Source organism: Delphinus delphis, chromosome 9, assembly GCF_949987515.2.
Source record: "Delphinus delphis chromosome 9, mDelDel1.2, whole genome shotgun sequence".
Taxonomy (NCBI): Eukaryota; Metazoa; Chordata; class Mammalia; order Artiodactyla; family Delphinidae; genus Delphinus; species Delphinus delphis.
The window spans coordinates 50,831,406-50,856,943 of record NC_082691.1 but is presented as its reverse complement, the minus strand read 5'-3'; the positions used below and the strand labels follow the sequence as shown (position 1 = coordinate 50,856,943).

The 25,538-nt window shown below is 36.5% G+C and overlaps 1 protein-coding gene across 1 annotated transcript in view; it reads left to right on the top strand.

The window, feature by feature from the left end:
- VPS50 (VPS50 subunit of EARP/GARPII complex) overlaps positions 1-25,538 on the top strand; it is a 140,953-nt gene that overhangs the window by 109,692 nt on the left and 5,723 nt on the right. Inside the window, exons 21-25 of the mRNA XM_060020518.1 lie at positions 6,783-6,904; positions 14,981-15,061; positions 20,986-21,134; positions 22,180-22,276; positions 23,303-23,461. Of these exons, the coding sequence (XP_059876501.1) occupies positions 6,783-6,904; positions 14,981-15,061; positions 20,986-21,134; positions 22,180-22,276; positions 23,303-23,461 (608 nt within the window). The remainder of the gene's footprint in view (positions 1-6,782; positions 6,905-14,980; positions 15,062-20,985; positions 21,135-22,179; positions 22,277-23,302; positions 23,462-25,538) is intronic.

The window sequence follows — 25,538 nt, the reverse complement described above, 5'->3', positions numbered from 1 at the left end:
GAAGTAGCCTTGGTATCCAAGGAGGCAGCTCTCACTTGAGCGGGTGTGATAGGTCTGAGGGGCAGAAGATAGGTTGCCGAAACCCATGTTTGTAAAACCTACAGACCTTACAACAAAACTATTACTTTAGCAGTTGGAAAAAATACACACCAGCACATGCACAGGACTTAACATTAAACCAGAATATGTACATAAGGGATATTTAGTCATACTGTGGCTGAGTTGCAGTGTATATGATGAACACAGAAGTAGGAGGGAAGAAATCTCCTTCATTGGTACATTCTTTTAGGTGGGGCATTGATATTTTTATTTTATCATGGAGTGTTTTAAATTGAAAAAGTAATGCATGAAAATGGTTAAAAATTAAAATACCCTGAGGTATAAACAAAACTCCTGACCTCCAAGTCTCCTTCCTCATTTATAGCATTTCCAGTTTGCCTTTATGTGCTCTTTATACCCGTTGATGATCTCTCAACTTAGTGCACTGTATTAAGGATAACGAACGTCCTTCCAGCTCAGATTCTGTTCTTGCTTTTGCCCCATCAGATTGTCAGCTCCTACATGAGGAGAGAGTTTGTCATCTTTGCAGCATATAGAGCACCCAGCCAAGTGCTTTTCGCTTTTGTAGGTGCTCAGTATACACTGGACTGACAAAACTTAATTTGTAAAATCTGAGTGTCAGAGAAACACTTTTTGCTCCTCTCTTGTAATAATCCACGACGGAAGGAGCCTCTCACCCCCACCCCCGACCCATGCACTTGTGTGTACACACACACACTTCCAGCACTTCTTTTTACCCTGTGTTCCCTCCTCTGCATAGGGGTTGTGGCTCACTGACTGAATTCCCCTGGGCCGCCTTTCCTGTGGTAATCACGCTCCTCTCTCTGCATTTCCTACGATGAGCTAGTAAGTCAGGCCCCGTCCTGTTCCTCTTGGTTGTAGTCCTTGTCCATCCATGCTGCTACTTGCTTGGTTTCTTTGCCAGTCCCTCTGTGTCTCTTTCCCTTGAGTATAAGGACTCATGGTGTAGATTTAGGGTGAGAGAGGGTTTTTTTTTAATTGAAGTACAGTTGATTTACAATGTTTCAGGTGTAAAGCAAAGTGATTTAGTTATATATAGATATATACACACATACATATATACATACATATATATGTATATATTTCTTTTTCAAATTCTTTTCCATTATAGGTTATTACAAGATATTGAATATAGTTCCCTGTGCTATACAGTAGGTCTTGTTATTTATTTTATATATAGTAGTTTGTAACCCCAAATTCCTAATTATCCCTCCCCCGCTTTTGGTAACCATAAGTTCGTTTTCTATGTCTGTGAGTCTATTTCTGTTTTGTAAATAAGTTCATTTGTATCATTTTTTTGGATTCCACATATAAGTGATATCGTGTGATATTTGTCTTTCTCTGACTTTGCTTAGTATGATAATCTCTAGGTCCATCCATGTTGCTGCAAAGGATGAGAGTTTAAACAGTGCTTCCCCTGTGAAGCTTTTCCTCATCTCTAGATTAGGCTAGATTCCCTTCACGTAACATCCTGTATATACTTCTCCCTTTTTGCATTCATCATAAGTATATTTATTTTAAAATAATAGCAGAGGTAGCTAAGACTTCTTACTCTTTTATTATATGCTGTGTAAACACTTCACATGAATTTTCTCATGAATTCTTCATAGTACCCTTTTTACAAACTAAATTGAAGCTCAGAGATAAATAACTTGCCTTATGTCTGTCACACAGCTGGTAAGTGGCAGAACCAGGTTGTCTGATCTTAGAGCCAGTACATTCTTAACTTTCATGCTTCACAGCCAGTGGAGGACATCTGTAGCATTAATCCCTGGACAGAGTTCAGCAAGGTTATAATACAGGTTGGAGGCAGGAGGAGAACTTCTCACAGTTTGTAATTTGGGAAGAGACATCTCTTGTGGTTATCTGGGCTATGTATTAGGTAACCTTCCTCCGTGTTCCCAAAGCATGCTGTGTCCACTGCTCTCTCTGTGCCCTCTATAGGGAACTCTGGAGAGGAAGAGAGAGGGTGGTATGCATCTGAACCATATCTTGAGCCACTGACCACATTTTTCCAACTAGGCTGGCTAACTTTAGAACCATGCTTCTATTTTTTATCAAGGTAGCACCTCTCACAGCAACACATTAAATAGTAAAGAAGAGCTTGCGGTGAAAAGCAGGTGTCTCCCACCCACCCACTGCTCCCTACCAGGAGTGTGAAGGCAATCTCTTGGTTTGTTTCTGTTTGTTTTTCTTCTAGTTGTAATTGCCCAGAAAAGGGTGATAAGAAGGAAATGTTTTGAATCCTTGTCAGTCTAAATATGTCTTTATTCTGCTCTTTCAGGGAGTGACAGTTTAGTTGGCTATAGAATTGCCGTTAAATATTACTTTTCCTCAGAAAGTTAAAACTTCTAATGTTCTATTCATTTTATTGTATGTGAATTTCTTCTCTCTCTCTCTCTCTCTCTCTCTCTCTCTCTGAAACCTTTTAGTGTTTTTTCCCTTGATGTTTCAAAATTCTCTATTGATGTATCTATGTGTGAGTTCTTTTTCATTAAGTGTGTTGGGTAGTTCATGACCCTTTCAATCTGAAGGTTCATGTGCTCCTCAGCTGTGACTGATACTACTGTTTCTTTGAGGATTTCCACATCCCCATTTTCTTTAATCTCTTTCTTTGATTTTCCCTTACTCAAGTGTTTAGTCTCTTAGGTTGGCCCTTTATGTCTGTCATATTTTTCTAATATTTTTCTGATATTTTTCTATATTCTTTTTGCTGTACCTTCTGGGAGACTTCCTTTTTCCCATTTCTTTAATTTTTTATTTAAAAAATCACATTTTTAATGACTTTAAATCTTTAAGAACCCTTTATAATCTGTGTTTTTTCCTGCCATATTCACCTTTTATAGGGTTTTATGTAATTACTGTATTTCTCTTCCTTACCTTCATTTATTTTATTTTCTCTGGGACCAGCTTTTCTTTTTACGTTCAGTCTCTGAATTTTCCTCATGGGCCTGGTGATGTTTGATTATTCTTCCCTAAAATAGAAGGCCTATATAGCCATAGTGGGTGTTCTCTGCTAAGTAACTAGAATTGTGTTGGAGCTGCCTCTTTCTCCTTAGAATGAATGCTGACTAGGAACTTATGTATAGAGTAGGGCAGGTCTGGGTGGATTTATTGGTAGCCTTTACATTATGGGGACAGATCCCTAAATTCCCAGAATGAGATAGATTTTAATCTGTGGTGCCAATATCCACACTAGAAACCTTTGCTTTTCTAATTTATTTTCTTAAGTTTGCTCAATTTGGGGGGTGGGTGGGCTTGTTTATTTCTTTTGAAGAGGAATCCTAGGGGGTTTTATTGTTTTTGTCTATGGGAAAATTCTGGCAGCTTCTACAGTAGTGTCCCCCCTTATTTGTGGGGGATATGTTCCAAGATGTCCCCTGTGGATGCCTGAAACCACAGATAGTAGCAAACCCTATATATACTATGTCTTTTCTTATACATACATACCTATACTAAAGTCTAATTTATAATTAGGCACAGGAAGAAATTAACAACAAAAACTAATAATAAAAATAGAAAAATTATAACAATATACTATAATAAAGTTATGTAAATGTAGTCTCCCTCTCACAATATCTTATTGTACAGATTTAATGCCTTTGCCATTTTAGCTAAGCACTTATCGCTGTGGCTGTATCTTTTGCAGTCTGAGGTGTGACAACAGAACTAGCATGAATTTCTTTTTCCTTCTTCCAAATTTCACAGATAGAAGATTCATTCTTACCACAGATCTTAGCAACCTCACCATACGACTTTTTTTCTTTCTTTATTAAGTCATGAGCTTTCACCTTTTCACTTGAAAGAAGCACTTTACAACTTCTCTTTGGCATACCTGAATTGCCAGCATCACTACTCTTGCGTTCTGGGGCCATAATTAAATAAAATAAGGATTACCTGAACACAAGCACTGAGATACCACAACAGTTGATCTGATAACTGAGATGGCTACTAAGTGACTAATGGGCAGAATGTGCGGGACAAAGGGATGGCGCCAGATGGCACGAGATTTCATCATGCTATTCAGAACAACACTTGATTTAAAACTTATGAATTGTTTATTTCTGGAATTTTCTATTTAATATTCTTGGACTGAGGTTGACCGTGGGTAACTGAAACTGCTAATAAGGGGTGGTGGGGGGCTACGGTAATAACTGCTGGGGAGGAACAGTAACTGGGGGCATGTGGACAGGTAGTTTGTCCCATATGTAGACCTTCAATTAATCCATCCTTTCTCAGCCCTATTTCTTGCTCCTGTTCTCTTGCTGTAGCTGCTGCTTCTAAGCAGTCACATCCTATCGGACAGCTTCCACCTTCTTTGTGGTTCTCTTTGCATTTTTCCATCAGCTTTTTTCCATCTACTGTCTGTCATCTAGTACAGGGGTTGGGAAACTATAGCCTGCAGGCCAAATCAATCTGACTGCCTGTTTTTGTAAATAACGTCTTATTGGAATACAACCATGCTCATTTGTTCACATACTGTCTGTGGCTGCTTTTGTGCTATGACAGCAGAATTGAGTAGTTGAAACAGAGACCAGCAGAGATGAGTCTCTGCCACAGAGACTGAATGACATACAAAGCCTAAAGTATCTAGTCTTTGGTCCTTTACAGGAAAGGTTTGCCAACCCCTAGTCTAGAAATGTTTTGAGATTTCTCATTTTCTGGTGATCATACCTACCTGCTGTTACCTTCTCACCCACTTCTCTTCATAGATGTTTTAATTCATTGTAAAATTCTCTTTTAGTTCAGTAAGTCTGAGGGGGTGCATAAGTTCCCTCAGGCCTCCAAAGGCCTACTCTGCCCTCTTGAACTGGAAAGACAGAGTTCTCACTCTTCTATATTTGAATATACTAGCAGCCTGCTTATCAATGGCTGCCTTCCACGTATGACCATTTAAGGTCATGGAAGGAGCTCTGTGAGAGAGCAGAGACTCTGTGTAGTTCCTTGTGTCTTAACACAATGCCAAGAACATAGTAAGCTTTCAAAAAGTGTTTGTTGAATGTATTGAATGAGTGAATGAATATAATTATGTATTTTTTCAGAGCATTTGGGACCATCTAGTTTTTTTTTTCCTTCTGAATGCACATTTAAAACAGCTTTTACCTATTAAGAATTCATTTTTATATCCTTTCTTAAGATGAATTATATGAACAGTGGTTCATCTTATTAGGAATGGAGAGGAGCTTTTTATTCTGGATATGTATCAACCCCAAAGTTTGCATCCTTCCTCATTCTACTATTCACCTGTTTAAAATTTTCTTTTATGGATAAAAGTAATATAACATTTTTTCATTTTTTCCCTTTACAGTATCACATTATTTAATGTGTAAATAGTTACAGTTTAAATAGCTATATGTTTGCAGTCAATGAAATATCTGCAGTGATCCAGAATGTTCTAGGAGCATACTATCAAATTTTTTTCAATTGAGATTTTTTTTTTTGAGATATTTTTTTAAATGTCTGGTTATGTGAAATAATTACAAAGAATGATTCTGAAACAAAAGACTTGTAAATAGGAATAAGAACAGAATCTAAATTGTATAGTTTTTACTTTACGATGTGTATGTCTTCCTAACCATCTATTATTTAGAATCATTTCTCATGTAAATTAAGACGGATGGACTGAGTTCTTAGATAATAAAGAAATGGTTTTGATAGTAGACATTTCCATTAGAGTAAATTTGTCATTTTTTCCTACTGCAGTTAATGTGTTTTCTCTTGAATCCTGGTGTCCTCAATAGTACCAATTTAAAATTTATAGCAGTTACATAAAGTAGAGCCAGCACCTGAATTATTTGCTCATTTGGAAATAAAACAAATGGCCTGTTTTAATATCTTCTGCAGAAGAGCATTTTTTTATAGATATGCTTCTTTCCCTATTATTTCCTATAAAAAATAAACACAATTAGGGACTCATTATTGTTTATTATTTGATTCAGCCCATCTCCCATGCACCCTTCAAACACATTAACAAGTTTATGAATGCAGGCATTTTGGTTTTAAAATTTTTTTCTGTAACTGTGTTATATGTTTAGAGGAAAAAGAGTGTAATTTTGGCATCTTCCAAAGGAAGGAATGAGGAAGATATGTTCTTGGCACTTTGCGAGTATTGAGCTCTTGAGTGATGTAGTGATAAAGAAATGTTCTTAGCCTCTGACACTAGATTTCATAGGGCTAGGATTCAGGGGAATGGGAAGTGTCTTCCACGTGTCCTTTTTCTTCTTGTTTTTTTACTTTTGCTATGTGTGTATAAGCTTATGAAAAGACCCCACTCTTCCTCAAGTACATTGTCTTTTGTTTTATTACACCTAAACATTTTTGAAGACATTGTTTGAAATGGAATCTCCAAGAAATGAGGAACTGTGTTGTTTGTACAGTGTCATTGTAGAAGAGTTAGTTTAAGAGTTCCATAAATATAAGACAAACAGTAAAATATAATGATATGAAAAATCTTCGTAGGTACTGTTTTATATCAGTGCCATCCAGTAGTACTTTCCAAGATGGTATAACTGTTCGTATCAGTGCTGTCCAGTACAGTAGCCACTAGCTACAAGTGACTGTTGAGTACTTGAGGCATGGCTGGTGTGACTGAGGAATGTAATATTTCATTGAAAAAATATTTTGGTAAAGTAATTTTATGGTTTCTTAATAATTATAGACTAACAGATTTTAATTTTCTATTTAATTTTTTTTCTTTTCAGGTAAATATATGCAGATGATGAACATTCTTAAACCAATTGCTTTTGATGTTATCCATTTCATGTCTCAGCTATTTGATTATTACTTGTATGCAATATATACCTTTTTTGGTCGGAATGATTCAGTAAGTCAACCTTTTGGGGGAGGAGTCTGTTTCTTTTAAAATTTATTTGTTTTTGTAAATGTAAAATTCATTCTCTCTGTATAAAATACATAAATAATATTACTTTGAAATTATCCATAAAAAATCCAACATATTATTGATATTAGCTTTTTGTGTACCCCATCACCTTATTTAAAATACATTAATTTTAAGCTTTGATATGATAAACATATTGTATGTTATTCAAATTTTTGGCAGAAAAAGTACAGCATCAGTTTCTAACCTTGACATATTTTGGTGATGAAAAATGTGCAGGTTGCCTTGTTTAAATCTGGCCCAGTGTGTAATTATTACACAGTAAATGAGACATTTTAAATATTGGCTAACAACCTTAGCAGGCACTACTACATTCAGAAGATAACGGCAAATATTTATTTAAAATAATTGAAAATCTTTGAACTGAACCTGCCACAGAATTAATTTTCCTGCGCCTCCTTTTTGTGTTTCCGAAGCTCTTGTTGAGTTTATCTTTTTCTACTCCTAAGGAGAACAGCACAGTATTAAGCAGGTAACTGATCTGTTACTTGGGAATTATTATGTAGTTCACCTACATGTTTGACAGTTTTTCGTATAAAAGTATACTCATAATACTAACTTTTCACATACTATATTTTGTACCTTTTCAAAAACTTGTGAATTTTAATGGATAACTACATTCATCATATAAATGTTCATAGTCTTGCTGTGATTACAAGTATATCAAAGACATGATCTTTTAATATGGGATCTGAATTTCCTATGTTCTTAACTCTGCAAAATTAGAAAGAATACTAATATAATCAGAAACTAAGTTGCTGCAGAATTTATGTTGCTTTAAAATATGTACTAATCCATCACTCTCAATAAATAAATACTAAAGAAGAAAGACATTCTGGAGTTTTAGCCAATTGTCAGGATCGTTTAGTCTTCTACATGAGCTTTACTCTGTCTTCTTGGACTGTGCCTCTAGACCAGTGTGGTCTAAGAGAAGTTTTGCAGTAATGGAAATATTCTATATTTGTACTGTCCAATATGGTAGCCATAAGCCATAAGTGGCTTTTGAGCACTTGAAACGTGACTGGTATGACTGGGGACTGAATTTTCAATTGTACTTGATTTTAGTTAGTTTATCTTGAACTATAAATAGCCACACATGACTTGTGACTATCATATTAGTTAAAACAGTTCTCAACCACAGTTTTGATAAGATGTGTTCAAGTAGAGTCCGTCAGAAACTTTTGGAACTGAGTGCTTTTGGATGTGACTTTCTAGCTGATTAGATACTGGCACAGATTTGTTTACAGTGGGGTTCACTAGAAGCTGATGAAAGTTAGCCAAGTGCAGGTAGGTGCTCACTGTAAAGTATGCTGCATATTTTATTTAAAATCTGTTACGTTTTAAAGAAAACATTACTCTGATATTTTATATTAAAAGCATTTTTAATCCTGTAAGACTCAGTAAAAGCCATTTCACTGTATTCAAACAACATTGTTAATTATAAGGGTTTCTTTCTATATGGATGTTCACCCATATGCTGTATTAGAAACAGTGTGTATTCTATGAACCAGAACAAAATGTGCGTATGAGCGAGTTTGTATGAGTGAATACTGCATTTACTCGACCTCTTACTTGCACTTTTTAACATGGCTACTGCTGCTTCCTTCCCAGAAGAGAGAGAATTGTATGAGTGAATTTAAATGGTTGCTGCTCATGGAAGAATAAGCATCTCATTGTGTCTTGGGGGTTCTAGAAAGTCATTGTCTGGAAGGGGGGACACAGTGTATGCGTTAGGTTAAGGGATTTTTTTCTGTTCATACTAATTACTCCTGAAGCTCCTGCTCTTCACTGAACTGGTTATAGCCTACTACATCATGTTGTAGTATATATCTAATCCATTTGATTCTATTATAATAATGGTACTCATAGTATTGCTTTGTCTTGCCTTGCCTCAAGCCTTCTGTTGTTCAACTCCTGAGTTATGTTTTCTTTGGTCCTTCCTGTTCATTCTTTTGTGAAGACCATTCTGTAGCTTACTTTAATGCAGTAGTAAGCACATAGTAGATTCTTAGGAGATATGGATTGATATCCTAATTATTTCTTTTTTCAATAATTTTATTTATTTGGCTGCGTTGGGTCTTTGTTGCTGCACACGGGCTTTCTCTAGTTGTGGCAAGTAGGGGCTAGTCTTCATTGCGGTGCGCGGGTTTCTCATTGCGGTGGCTTCTCTTGTTGCGGAGCATGGGCTCTAGGCACATGGGCTTCTGTAGTTGCAGCATGTGGGCTCAGTAGTTTTGGCACTCGGGCCCTAGAGCTCGTGGTTTTCTGTAGTTGCGGCGCATGGGCTCAGTAGTTGCGGCAAGCGGGCTTCCTTTGCAGTGGCTTCTCTTGTTGTGGAGTATGGGCTCTAGGTGTGCAGGCTTCAGTAGTTGTGGCACACTGGCTCAGTAGTTGTGGCTCACGGGCTCTAGAGCGCAGGCTCAGTAGTTGTGGCGCACGGGCTTAGTTGCTCTGTGGCATGTGGGATCTTTCCGGACCAGGGCTTGAACCCATGTCCCCGGCATTGGCAGGCGGATTCTTAACCACTGCACCACCAGGGAAGTCCTATATCCTAATTATTTCTTATCCAAGTAAATCTTATGAGGGTTATTACTTGACAACGGTTTGTGAGCCTCATTTAAAGTTAACTTTCATTAATGGAACTGTTTTTTTGTAGAGAGTCTGATTCAAAATCTAAACTTTTAAGAATGAATTAACTTCCATTTCTGGGTATGAGGGACTGAGACCTTATTAGATGATATTTCCTGCAGAAAACAATGATAAAACATGGATGTTTTATAAAACAAAAGGCAACTTCTTGAAGATGCTGGAGAGTGAACAGAAGCATATAGACTCTGGTGGGATTTCACGCTAGCGGTTGGGGAAAGGGAAACTATAAAAAGAAATTCTGGGCTTCCCTGGTGGCGCAGTGGTTGAGAGTCCGCCTGCCAATGCAGGGGCCACAGGTTCGAGCCCTGGTCCGGGAAGATCCCACATGCCGTGGAGCAACTAAGCCCATGCATCACAACTACTGAGCCCTTGTGCCACAACTACTGAAGCCCATGCTCTGAGAGCCTGTGCTCTGCAACAAGGGAAGCCACCACAATGAGAAGCCCGTGCACCGCAACGAAGAATAGCCCCCGCTCGCCTGAACTAGAGAAAGCCCGGGCAGAGCAATGAAGACCCAACACAGCCAAAAATAAATAAATTAATTAATTAATCAAAAAAAAAAAATTCCATCTCCGTGGCCTTTAGCCCAGGACTAAGTGCAGTCCCTGAGGCACATAACTGGAGACACGCATAAGGAAACCTATAGTCTTTATGGATTGGGGAATCAGAAAAGTGAAGCCAGGAAACTGGGAACACTGAAAAGAGTAGGGAGAAGTTCAGATGGGGAAGAGTCAGAGGAGGGATCCCCAATTTCTGTCTACCCACATCTCTGACTAACCGATGAACCACGTTTGTGTGGAACAGACTGACTGCAGCCAGTCAAAGAAAAAAGAGCTGAATAGAGACTGAAGCTGCTACACAAGAGATAGTTTATAGTTCAAGCCTGGCCAAGAAAATTGCATACTGAAAACAAAGGAAACAGTACTTATTGGAGAAAAATAACAGAATCCGAAATCTCCAGAATCGAATGGATGATGCAATCCAATGTTACCTAAATACATAGAGCCAAAAAAGAGGAATACATCCTTCAGTAAAAAGAAAATCAATATAGTCTGAACTCAAGATGTTGGAACTAAGGGATAAAGATTTTAAATGGACCATTTTAACTATCTTCAATAAAGTAAAACAAAACATGTTTTAAATGCATGAACATCTCAGTAGAGAAATAAGAAGTTCTAGTAGAAACAGTAGGAAGAAAACCAAAGAGAAATCCTAGAACTGAAAATTCAGTTCCAGCAATTAAAAAAAATTACTGAATGTACTTAGCCAAATGGACATGACAGAGGAAAGAATTTGTGAAGTTGAAAATAAATCAATAGAAATTATTCAAAATGAAGAACATAGAGAAAAAAAGATTGAAAAACACAGATGATCAAAACCTTAGGGACGTGCTAAGTTATATCAAATGGTCAAACATACATTTAATTGGAATACCAGGTGGAGATGAGAGAGGGAATGAGGTAGAAAAAATATTTGAAGAAACACTGTCCAAAAACTGCAGATACAAGATGCTAAATGAACAGCAAACAGAATAAACACAAAGAAAAGTCTAGTGGGGTACCTCATGAGGAAATTATCTCTTGAAAACTTTAATAGACTTATGACATAAAAAGGACCAATGATCTGATTAACAGCTGACTTCTCACGAGAAACTGTGGAGACTAGAAGAGAGTTAAACAACACCTTTCAGACACCGAAAGAAAAGAAAAAATGTCTGCCCAGAATTTTATAGCCACCAAAAATACTATTCAAGCATGAATATGAAATTAAAACATTTTCAGATAAAAAGAAAAAAAAGCACTAAGAGAAGTTGTCACCAACAGACATGTAATACAAGAAATGTTGAAGGAAGTTTTCCAGAGTGAAGGAAAATGATACCAGATGAAAACATCAATCCTCAGAAAGTATGAAAGCATTGGTAATGGAAACTACTTGGGGAAATGCAAAAGATTGTTGTTGTTTTCTTTTTCCACTTAATTTCTTTTTAAACCATATAGCTGTTTAAACCTGAAAGTATAACATTCTTTTCTGGAGTTCATAATATATGTAAATGTATTACGTATAACAACTATACCATGGTATGTGGAGGGATGTGGACCTATAAGATGGCAAGATTTCTATATATTATGTAAAACAGTACATTGTGAACAGTAAATGGACTGTGAAATATCGAGAATGTATATTATAATCCATAGAAGAATAATGAAAAATAATACAAAGCACTTTAACTTTTGCCTACAGGAAAATTAAAGTAGGATTCTAATAAAAGAAAAAATCATATAATTAGAAAAAGCAGGAAAGGAGGAACCAAGGAACAAAAAAGAAAACATGTAATGGTAGATGTAAACCCAGCCACAGTAAATGTTCCTGGACTAAATACTCATATTAAAAGGTAGAGATTGTCAGAGTGGATTAAAAACAAAGCCCATGCTTAATAACAAAAAACATAGATTGAAAGCAAATGGATTGAAAAGATATGCCATGCAAACAGTAAGCATAAGGTGGCTGCAGTGGCTATAATATGAGATAAAATAAGTTTGAAAACAATGTATTACCGGAGATAAAGGGATTTCTAATGATGTAAGGATCAATTCATTTGGAAGACATAATGATCATAAATGCATATGTGCCTAGTAACAGAGCTTCAAAATAGATGAAGCAATAATTGACAGAATTCAAGAGGAAATGAAAAAATTCAACGACAGCTGGAGATTTTAACACTAGAGTAACTAATAGAACAAGTTAGATAGAAAATCAGCAAGTACACAGAAGATTGGAACAACTCTTTCAACCATTTTGACTGAATTGATATTTGTAGGACAATATACCTAACAATGGCAGGATATATATTCAAGTGCAGATGGTACATTTATCAGGAGAGACCATATATTCTGGGCCATTAAACATGTTGTAATGAGTTTAAAACATTGAAATCATACAGAATACATTTTCAATGTAATTATATTGGAAACCAATATCTATAAAATAGGAAAACCTAAGTGTTTGGAGATTAAACAACACACATCTAAATAAAGATTGGGTTAATGAAGAAACCACAAAAGAAGGAGGTCAATTACAAAAAAAAAAAAATCGACCTCCAGCACAATGTAAAATAAAAGTGGTGAGAGTTGCCAACAAATACATGAAAGAGTGCTCAACATCACTAATCATTTAGTGATTGCACTGTTGGTGGGAATGTAAATTGATACAGCCACTATGGAGAACAGTATGGAGGGTCCTTAAAAAACTAAAAATAGAACTACCATAGGACCCAGCAATCCCACTACTGAGCATATACCCAGAGAAAACTAAAATTCAAAAAGAGTCATGTACCATAATGTTCATTGCAGCTCTGTTTACAATAGCCAGGACATGGAAGCAACCTAAGTGTCCATCAGCAGATGAATGGATAAAGAAGATGTGGCACATATATACAATGGAATATTGCTCAGCCATAAAAAGAATCAAAATTGAGTTATTTGTAGTGAGGTGGATGGACCTAGAGTCTGTCATACGGAGTGAAGTAAGTCAGAAAGCGAAAAACAAATACCGTATGCTAACACATATATATGGAATCTAAAAAAAAAAAAAAGGTTCCGAAGAACCTAGGGGCAGATCAGGAATAAAGACGCAGACATGGAGAATGGACTTGAGGACACGGGGACGGGGAAGGGTAAGCTGGGACAAAGTGAGAGAGTGGCATGGGTTTATATGTACTACCAAACGTAAGATAGATAGCTAGTGGGAAGCAGCCGCATAGCACAGGGAGATCAGCTCAGTACTTTGTGACCACCTAGAGGGGTGGGATAGGGAGGGTGGGAGGGAGACGCCAGAGGGAGGAGATATGGAGATATATGTATATGTATAGCTGATTCACTTTGTTATGCAGCAGAAACTAACACACCATTGTAAAGCAATTATACTCCAATAGAGATGTTAATAAAAAAAATGATTTGAAATCAAAGGTTTTACCTCTCAAGAAAAAGTGGTGAGAGTTGACATCCTCATCTTGTTCCCTCCACTTCCATCTATCCTGGATAGGAAGCATTGAACCTTTCACCATTGAGTATGATGCTAGCTATTTTATAGATGCCTGTAGTCATGTTGAAGAAACTCTCCTCTGTTACTGAATTTTTCTAAATTTTTATCATGAAAGGATAAATTTAGTCAAATGCCTTTTTCTGAATCTATTTAAACAATCATAACTTTCTTTCCTAAAGAAATATATTAATATGGTGAAATACACTGGTTAACTTCAAAGTAGGATTTTTGGCTGTTAAACTAGTCTTGCATTCCCAAGACAAATACCACTTGGTCATGAATCAGTTTGCTAATATTTTAAGGATTTAAAAAAATTGTGTCCATAAAGTTTAGGAGTCTGTAGTTACGTTTTCTGTGGTATCTTTCTTTCTTTTTTTTTTTTTTTTTTGTGGTACACGGGCCTCTCACTGTTGTGGCCTCTCCCGTTGTGGAGCACAGGCTCCGGACGTGCAGGCTCAGCGGCCATGTCTCACGGGCCCAGCCGCTCCGCGGCATGTGGGATCTTCCTGGACTGGGGCACGAACACGCGTCCCCTGCATCGGCAGGCGGACCATCAACCACTGTGCCACTAGGGAAGCCCTCTGTGGTATCTTTGTTTGGTTTAGGAATCAGAGTAATATTAGTAAAACAATAAAACAATTGGGAAACATTCTCTTTTCTTCTACTTTCTGAGAGTCTACGTAGGACTAGTACTTTTTGAAGGTTTTTATTAAATGAAATTTAATAAGAGCTGCTAAAGTTTTCTCTTTCTTCTTAGGTCAATTTTTATAATAGCTTGTCAAGGAATTTGTCTGTTTCATCTGGTTTGGTAAATTTATTGGCATAAGATTATTCATAATATTCCCTTATTATCCTTCTGGTGTTTCAACATTAGATCTGTAGTGTTATCCATGCTCTCATTCTTGATATTGAAAGTATGTATCATCTCTGTTTTGTTTTTTCTGTATCAGTGTGGCCCTTCTTATCCTTGGGTTCTTTAAGTATCTAAAAATCTTAAGTTTTGCAATTAAAAACAATAACTTGTGGGAAATAAATTCTGGTGAACTCTCTCCTGATAAATTCATTAGATTGATAGATGTTAGTGTGACCTGTAAATGCACATGTGTAAATAGCTCTCTTGTTCCTTTGAGGGTTAAGATTTGATTTCTGTCTTTGATGTTTTGGTATTTTTAAATGCAATTTGGAAACCCTCTGAATGCTAAGTATCTGAGTGAAAACTCACCACATACTTACTTTTCACTAATTTGAAGTTACAACATTTGCAGGGTTATCTCCACAGCAGTTTAACATGCCTCTCGTTTTCTTTTTCAGTTGGAATCCACGGGACTAGGTCTTAGCAGTAGTAGACTAAGAACAACTCTAAACAGAATACAAGAAAGCCTCATTGATCTGGTAAGTAATCAATTCTTTTAGGTTATTTAAAATAGAAATTGGCGATCTAATCAACTACATGTAAGTGTATTTCTATATGTACATCGAGTTCCTGTGTCCCTAGAACATTAATGGCATGCAGTAAGTAAAATGGAGGTTTCTTATAGCCTGATGGAGAGAGAAAGCTGGTGTACACAAAAGAATATGATATTGGCTCTACATGGAGTACAAGTTCAAAGAGAAGAAAGGTTTATGTTCAAAATTACTGTGAGAGAATGACTGAAGGAGGAAGTGAGACTTATGCTAGACTTTGAAGAGTAGGCATGGGAGCAGTGGGGAAGAGGAGAAAGAAGGCATTCAATTTAAGGTTCAGAGGCTGAGCAAGGGCCTTGAGGTGGGAGCGAGCCTGGCCCAAATTTTGGCAGATTTTTGTGATGGGGCACCAGTTTATGCCAAAGAATTGTGTTGCAAAGAGTGTTTAGGATGACTTTATAAATGGCTTTAACATTTGAGAAGTTTAGGTTTAGTCGGCTATGCAGTAGGGGGTCTGGATTCTTAACTGTGTCATGTGATGAAATGCATGTTTTAAAAAGCTGGGTTAGGTAGCAAAACAGGGCTGATCCTCTATAGTGTTTAAGCCAACATAAGCAGTTAAAATAAAAAAAAATTTTCTTATGCTTGGTCTCTGTAGCCAGAGACTTTTGTCATTCAGTGCATATCTCTGCATCTATGAATTTTCCTTTATTCTGTCACTTACCCAAATAAGCAATCACTTTCCTCTTTTCTCATAAGCTCTATATTATGAGCATACTTCTGTTATTGAAGTTTTTATAAAGCAATGTAATCATTCATTCTTTTAAGAAATACTTGTTTGGAATAATTATTATATGCCAGGCATTGTAGGCCTGGAAAGTCATCAGTGAACAAAAGAGGTAATTCCCGTCTTCTTGGAACTTGAATCTTATTGGGGCAGAGAGACAGATAAATGTATAAGAGTGTCAGATACTGATCACTGCCAAGAAGAAGATGAAGCAGAGTGATGGGACAGTGATCTTTAAGCAGAGATATGAATAAAGTGAGAGAGGCGTATGCAGATATTTCAGGTGAGCACTGTTTACACAGAGGAAATAACCTGTATCCGTCTCATCCATCCCCCTTAAAATTTGGAGGTCTTTTGGCCCAGCACATTTTTTTTTTTTTTAATGGTACGCGGGCCTGTCACTGTTGTGTCCTCTCCCGTTGCGCACAGGCTCAGCAGCCATGGCTCACAGGCCCAGCCGCTCTGCGGCAGGTGGGATCTTCCCGGACCAGGGCACGAACCCGTGTCCCCTGCATCGGCAGGCGGACTCTCAACCACTGTGCCACAAGGGAAGCCCCAGCACATATTTTTTTAATATATGTTCATAGTCCTAGCACTTACCTTGGCACATAGCATCTCTTCAATAAATGTTTATAGAGTAAATGAATAAACTGGAATCCTTGAGTTTGGTGTCTCCTGGATTAACCTGGCTTGTTTTCTTGTCCACTTAATCCTGATCTTTGTTTTCAGAGTCAAGGCTCCTTGTTTGACACAGCCATCTATTTCTTTTTCTTTCTTTTTTTTTTTTTTTTGGTCTTTGTTGTGTAAAATCCATCATTGGCTTTCAGTCCCATTGGCAGTTATCTGTTTTGATTTTGCTTCTCCTTCTTTGATACTTAGTATAACCTTGACCTGAAGATCTTGTTTTCCAGATCTTAGTCCAGTTTTTCTTGTTTCAGTTTTTCTTGTTTCTGGCTGAATGCCTCAAGATAGGTGGGCTGAAATATACCACTAGAATCATTCACTCTAGCGTTTCTCTGCCAGCTCTGCTAGTTACTAGCTTATGATTGTCAAACCACAGTTCCAGATCTGACCCTTAAGCTGTGGATTTAATGTTGCCATACAGTGTGTAATGAAATAGCATGACCCAGTAAACAATGGGACCAAACTAGCTGTTATTTAAGACAAGCTGTCACCCATCTAACGATAACAGTGTATCTGTAGCATCTGTCAGACCAGTTCTTTGTTTATTGGATAAGTTTTTTCCTGAATTGCTGTAATAGTCAATTTTAGAAATGTGTTTTTTTAAAACCAGCTACACACCCCTCCCCAATAAATTGATAGATGTGCCTGGTTTTTTCTTTGCCACCTTGTCTTTTAAAAATATCTTTTTTTTAAGACCTTATTCTTAGCATCTCTTAAATCAAAGACTGTACCTTGGATCAGAAGACTGTGTGAGCCGTTGTTCCTCTGTCAGTTTGTAAGGAGCACTGAGCTTTGACAGAGCCTCTCCACAGTCACCACTCCTCTGATGGATAAGACTCTACAACAATACAGTAGAAGTTTTTCTGAAAATTTGCAGTGTTTTATGTGTTAAGTTATTACGCATACTGATAAGCATCAGTTTATTATTTTATTTTATTTTAATAATATAATATATATTATATTATTATATATAATATATATTATATATATATTATATATATAATATATAATAATATAATATATAATATATAATAATATATAATATATATATAATATATATAATATATAATATAATAATATAATAATCATTTTATTATTTTAAAAAATATATTTGTCATTTACTAGACCTTGATCTCAGGTTTTCATAAGCTGGTATATAAATTTTCTTCACTTCATTAATTTGCATCTACATTGGCAGAGAACATTAATTGGTTTCTTGCTATTCAATACATTCTTTGGCTATTAAAATAATTTATAGCCTAATTTGGAACCACTGGATGGAGGTAGTATTTTTCCTTATATTTCTCCTATGTGTTAGTTAAAACTTTAGTAAGCACTTTTTTGGTGATTTTATTTTCTCCATATATATCTTCTGAGTTTTGCTTCTCTTTAAGCTGTAAAAGGCAAAATGGAATCATCATGTTCTTTAAAATGCCACCTGAAATTGTTTATCATCTAAATTCACCGTAAACTAAGAAAATTTGTTTGACACATCAAATAAAAGTCTAAGAAAAATTGTCTAATAGTGGACAAGCAGGAAAGGAAGTTGGGGTAGGTGGTAATGGTACCAGAAATGTGAATTTTTAGTTATCTACCTGGTGATGCTAAACTGTTTAAGACCTGTGGCCAACTTTGAATCTTTGATAATAAAAATGTATTTTAAATTGATCCAGAAAAGTCCATAAATATGAATTTTCTTTGTGTTAGTTAGTACATTACTGGCAGGAAAGGCTAAAAATATAAGTTTGACTGTGAGAGTAAAGATTGATTAAAGTTTCATTTTTTTAAAGTCTTCAAAGAGTTGTGTGTCCTTTCCTTACTATACTAGTATAAGCTGAAACATGGATCCGTTTAAGAGCTTTTCCATTTAAGCGTGCAATAAGCACATACCATTTATTTATGTCAGCTTGATAGTTTGGGACTTTCTTGCTCTCTTCAAGTGTATTTCCCTAAATGGATCTGTTTTGAAGGTAGACACATAAAGATTTGTTGATGGATTATAAGAGGAGTGTGACACTGAGAAGAATCAAGGATGGCACCTGACTTCTGGAGAATGGAGGTGCCATAATGGGGATGGATAAGACTTTTAGGAGGACACACTTGAAGAGGACATCAAGAGTTCAGTTTCAGATATGTTAAATGCACTAGAGGTGAGAGAGGGTTCAGGGCAAGTATATAAATTTTGAGCTGTTGGCATGTGGATGGCATTTAAAACTGTGAGACCGGATGAAATCATGTAGGGAGTAGAATGTAAGTCAGAGAAGTCTCAGGACTGAACCCAGTGTTTAAAGATCAGGGGGAATGTTCAGAGATGGATATTCAGAGTTGGTTATTGGATTTGGCCATAAGGAGGCTGGTGGGGACCTTGCTTACTCTTTCTTTGGAGTGGAGCAGACAAAAACCTGGTTGGAATGGGCTTGAAAGAGGATAATAGGAGAGGAAGAGAAGATTCTTATCAACATCTCCATCAATGAAACTAACAGAGGGCCTGCTAATGTCAACAGGCATGCCAAGGACTTAAGGTACAAGGAGGGTGAAATTGGTCCCTACCCACCAAGAACTCACAATGAGGTAGGAGAGTTAGAAAACAACAACTGATAAAGTATGCAGTATGCCACATAACAGGTATATGTATACGCAATATTAACACAAGTAAGATAGTTATTTTTCTTGGGAGACTGAGAAAGTTATAGAAAGGAGGTGAATATGAGTTCCTACTTAAACAATGAGGTAAGAGCCAGGCAGGCAAGGAGAAGAGAGCTGGTACGACAGGAGTGTCAGTAGGACAGGTGTAGTAAGCAGCCCAGTGTGACTAGACCTTAGGGGTGTAGAGATTATCTTGAAATGAGACTGGCAAGGTAGCTGTTTGTAAAGGAGTAATATCGTGGCAACAAGTTTAGGCTTTTTTTCTGTAAGGAAGGGATCGTCAGTTGAGACTTTTAAATTACGGAGTGGTATGATCACATCTCCATTTTAGAAAGATCACCTAGGTATTACTGAAGTAATGACATGAGGAGAAACAAACAAGAGAGGTGTCTGTTTAGGCATGAGGGAGGTGCAAAGGAAGAGGGGGTGTTCAAGAATGATTCTAAGGTTCTTCACTTGGACAGTCTGGTAGATGGTGATTAAATAGCCCCCTCAGGGACTTCCCTGGTGGTCCAGTGGTTAAGATTCCACGCTCCCAATGCAGAGGGCTTGGGTTTGATCCCTGGTCAGGGAACTAGATCCCACATGCTGCAACAAAGATCCCGTGTGCTGCAACTAAGACCTGGCACAGCCAAATAAATAAATAAATCTTAAAAGTAATAATAATAAAAGTATTAAATAGCCACCAGAATTAAATTAAATAGCACAGGCACCCAATTGGTACCAAACCATATGTAATTTTGTGATTTGTGTGTTGTTGTTGTTGTTTTTGGCAGTAGTGGGGTGATTATTTTCCTTTTTAGTAGAAGGAAATAAATAGTGGAGCTGTGACATTGATTAACTTGCGTAGTTCCCTTATCCTGATTCTCCTTAGAGAAAGCACAGTTGTTCCCAAAATAACTTTTAAATGCTAATTGAGTAATTAGAGATTGAAGAGAGACAATACCTTTAGTAGAATACAGGATATAAAAAAGAACTAAACAAGAATAAAAACATTTTCTAACTTGAAAGGTTTTATAATGTATTATTTCCATTTTGCAAAATTTATAAACCTGTTATACTCCCAGGGTCCTATGCATTTGATGTCTCTTTTATTCGTAAGGCAAATGTTAGAGATTTGTGATTATGTAATTGATTTAAAAAGTAATCCAGATTTACATTTTGTACACTTTTAGATTTGTTTGTATTCAATTTTTGTGCTGTAGTTTTCTTTGAGGATCTTATAAGGCTCATCTCACTCTGCTCTTTGGGCATCCCTTTCTTTTATTTCCATTTACCATCTTCCTTCAGGTCAGTAATCTATCCCTAGAGATATACAATACAGTTGCTTCTGTTTCAGTTTAGAACAACATTTTAGTCCTGCCTCTTGGGATTATACCAAAGTTACCTTGATTAAGGTTTAGGTGTGAAATGGTTAATCACACCATAATTTTGGATTTTACCAGCCTGGTCCTGGAGAGGCAGTCTGTTCTTCCTCATTTACAAGTTCTTGAAGGGCATCTCACTATTGTCTCTGTGAAATATTTGTCAATTCATAAAGATTCCTTGTGTTGGCCAATTTTAGGTCATGCACAGATAATAGCATATGGAGTTGGATCATTTTCACTTAGTATAAAAAGGAAAGTTCTAGTAGTTAGAAAATGTAAAAGGAGGAAAAAAAGAACTGAAACTAAGTGTAATTAATGTATGCCTGAGAGCATTTTAATTATAGCTCCAGTTTTGTAAAATCACATGGGTTATTGCTATTAGATTTGCTATTTCAGGCTGTGTGTGTATATGTATGTTATATTTTCAGGAAGTTTCAGCTGATCCTACTGCCACGCTCACAGCAGCAGAAGAGAGAAAGGAGAAGGTACCGAGCCCTCACCTCAGTCACCTAGTGGTTTTGACATTTGGGGATACATTGTATGGGTTGGCGGAAAGAGTGGTAGCCACAGAATCCTTGTAAGTTGTTAAAAACAGTTGCTTTGCCATTAAATATTTAAGAAAGATTATAAAAGTAAGCACTGTATTCTAGCTGTATGCATTTCCCACTTCTAAATATTCCTTAAATTACTCAATATTTCTGAGAAGTATATCCTAAACTAGATTACGAATCAGTTTTTAAAATGGCATGGTTGATTTTCAGGTGTATAAATGGAAGGAGGGTAATCTTTTAAGTTTCATTCTTTAGCAGCATGATCCTTGGTTTAAGTAAGACTTTAGAAAAGCATATTATAGTATAGTACTTTATAGTTTGCCATTGAATTACAATTCTAGAGAAACTGTAGTTACATTGTCAGTTTAGTGTTAAATGTAGTCGATCCTTGACATCAGCAGGAGTGCATCCTGACCTTTATAAATCCCCAAGTTCTTTAATAAAGTGAGAGCATATAACTTCTTCCATAAAATATGGTCCAGTATAATTTAAGAGGTTTTGTATATAACAAAGAGTAGTGAAAAACAGTGTGACTACCAGCAGTCTTCAGCTGAATGATTCCGATTCATGCACGTGTATGTCTCGTGTATGCATGTGAAGTTCACGTCTGTGTCTCAGCCAAGTTCCATTTTATTTCCTGTTATGAATGTTTGGGTTATTTCTAAAAAGTGTCAGGTGTTAAATCTGTGAATTCATGGGTCTGATGTGTGTAATTACATGGGAAATCCTTCTAAAAATACTGTTGTATTCTTTCTTCAATCTTTTGTGTTATCTGTGCTCATATCTTACATGCAAAGCAGCATAACTGTACACCTTGTGGTAACCAGATTAGCTCCTTTGAAGTCATCCTTCTTTCACATCACCTCACGTTCAGTGATAACTCAGCATTAATTTTTGTGTGAATTGTAAATGAGTGTGTCAAGTGGCAATGCAAGGTAGTTGTTTAAAATGGAAAATAATTTTAATTGTTAAACTTTTGCTCAGAGATCTTAAAGATTAGTTACACAAAAAATATTGACAGGCTCTAAATCCTATGTTTTGTTTACATGGTGGATTATTTATTCCCTTTAGGGTATTCTTGGCTGAACAGTTTGAGTTCCTTCAGCCACATCTGGATGCTGTGATGCCTGCAGTCAAAAAACCCTTTCTTCAGCAGTTTTATTCTCAGGTCAGACATGTCTTATATATCATTTCAACTGTGAGCAGGATAGGACTGTCACATGTTATTTAGGTGTTTCGTTTTTTTTTTAAACTAGTGGTCAGTCTCTCAACCTCAGGAGAGGTGGATTAGAATACTTGTTTATTCATTCATGAATTCCTGTATTAAATACATACTTATTGAGTACCTCTTATAACTTTTAGTCTAATAAGAGAAAGAGCCAATTAAAACTATATTACAATAAAGTATAGTTAAGGGAAAGAAACAGTGGCAGGATATTTAACCTTGACTGGAGGCGGAGAAGGGGTATGGTTTGGGGGAGGTTATCTAGAACGGCTGTCTTGAGAAACTGATGTTTAAACTGGACCAGAGAGAAAGAGGGTGAGAGGAGTATATTTCGACTAAGGTAGTGGCTTATATGAAGACCTACAGATGAGAGAGCACGGTGCCTGTGAGCAGCTAAGGAAAATTCAAGTTCTCAGAGCGGGGAAGGGGGCCAGTGATGAGAAAGATGGCCGAAGTGATTAAGCAGAAGTCACATGACATACAGTGCTCCCAGCCAGGAGCTGGACTTTGTTCCAAGGGTACTGGGAAGCTACTGGAAGATTTGAAAGAGGTGGTGAGTAGCATGGTGAGGTGTGTGTTTTAGAAAGCACTTTGGGGGAAGTGTGAAGAATGGACCTCAGATGGCAAACCTAGAGGCAGGAGACTGGTTTGAAGACTTTTAGACTAATGTGGGTGAGAGATGATGGGATCTTGAGGTGCAAGTGGAAATGGAAATGGAGAGAAGTGAAAAAATCTGTAGTTTTTTAGTTGAATTGTCAGTGGCCTCAAGTTTGTTGAATATCTCAAAATTATGTTTTGAGTAAGACCCTTCCTTGCCCACAAGTTAAAGTATTTTCATAATTTAAATCTCCAAGTGTATAGTGTTTTATTTTCACATATGATGTGTGCTAGAAACAGGAACAAAATATATTTTAGAAATTTTATACTTTTAGAAAATATTTGGTTTCATTTCTGTGAAATTTATTTCAGACCGTCTCAACAGCCAGTGAACTACGCAAACCAATTTACTGGATTGTAGCTGGTAAAGCCATTGATTATGAACAGATGCTGCTCCTAATGGCTAATGTGAAATGGGATGTAAAAGAAATTATGTCACAGCACAACATATATGTAGATGCACTGTTAAAGGCAAGTATTCTTGGAAACATCTCTGTTAAAGATAATTCTACTAAGGGAATTATTCCTGTAATTGCAATAGCTCCAAAATTCTGAGATTATAGTTTGTACCACATTCTTGCATTCTTGTGATATTAAAGTCCCTGAGTTGGATTAGGATTTCTTTCCAAATTTTGTGTTCTTTTAGACCCAAGAATACTTTGTAGATTTTTTGGTTTTGCTCAGTAATATCCCATTTTGAATTAGAGTCTGATTAGTGTGTCTTAGCTGGCTTCATATTATGTAACCTCAATGGCCATGACTGTAGTGACAAGAGGATATTTCTGTTTAATTAGAAGATATTTCTAGAGTTGTGTATATTCATTAGCAAGAGACTACACCCCTGATTATTCTAAGTTTTTTTTCCAGAAATCACATTACTTTTGCAATGTGTCATGCAAATACCTTTGTGTTCAATGACTTAACATTTATAAGTTTTCTGGAAAGAATTGTGGTAATTTTTTTTTCATTTATGCATCAAGAGATATTTATAAATCACCTGACATATGCCATGTACTGATCTAGGTGCTGGCAATATAGTTGTGAGTTAAGGAACTTACGTGCCATCAAGGAATTTATATGCCAGCGCAGGGACAGCAATAAAGAGATACATTAGGGCTTCCCTGGTGGCGCAGTCGTTGAGAGTCCGCTTGCCAATGCAGGGGACATGGGTTCGAGCCCTGGTCCGGGAAGATCCCACATGCCGCGGAGCAGCTAAGCCCATGCGCCACAACTACTGGGCCTGCGCTCTAGAGCCCACATGCCACAACTACTGAAGCCCGTGCGCCTAGAGCCTGTGCTCTGCAACTAGAGAAACCGCTGCAATGAGAAGCCCGCGCACCACAACAAAGAGTAGCCCCCGCTCGCCACAACTAGAGAAAGCCTGTGTGTAGCAAAGAAGGCCCAACGCAGCCAAAAATAAATAAATAAATTTATTTAAAAAAAGAAAATAAACTTTTATGATAACTTTTGTTCTGTTACTTTTCCAAGTCCAAACCTTTAGGTAAAAGCAGTCTGCAAAAGAATCTGTCCCAAAAGAATCATAAGTAAAATGAAATAGTTTTATTATTCATTTAACAATAAGCATTCTTGAACGTTGGATTTAGCAATGAGTAGAATGGCATTTCATATAGTAAGCCTATAAATTTATCTTTAAAATATTAATGAAAAGTATTGAATTATGACTCTTGAAATCTAAAGCAGAGTTTACTGTAGTGAAGCATAAATACAGTAGCAAATACTGTTTTGCTAGATTCATGAAATGAAAAAGAGGAAGAGCAATTACTTATTTACTTTGATTTTCAAAAGTAAGCTTAGTGGACTGAAGACCTACTTCTTTCTCATAAATGATTAAAAGCAGTTAACTGTCAAAAATCATTAAAAAATTGTGATTTAGGAAGCAGCCAGAGATAACACAACGATCATGTGGTAGCTTGATTGGTGATGATCAGATTTTTTTCCACCTGTGTGTTATTTGAATACATGTCAGTCTTGGTACACATTGTGTAGTTTCTCTATTGAGGAAACTAAAGAAAAATATATCATTTTAAGGCTTGTTAAAATTATTTGAACTGTATTGTCGAGAAAGGATCAACAGCATTTACTTTTGTAAATGAACATATTTAGATGATAATAGTCGAAAGAAATCAGAAATAAATTTACTGAAGGGTGAACCATCTGCTGCTTTCATGTAGCTGTTGAAATTGTCTAAATTAGTTACGTATATTTTTTAGTAGAGTGGTATCACAAAAGGTACTAATAAGTAATAAAAATGTTCAGTTTTTCTATACGTAATGAGATAATGTATATTATGGAGTTTTTTGGTGCTAAAAATTTACAACTATTACATTACTTTTGAATCATTCAGTAAGTAATAATTTATTTACTTTAAAAGAATGTTTAGGAAAGAGAATAATTTATCAGATTGCTCTGTAAGGTGTACAGCTACAAATTACAAATAATTCACTCTGAGGTGAAAGCTCATTCAAACGCTTTTTTAAAATATGGGTTTCTTAAAGATATTTTTAAAGATACATTAGTTATTAATCCT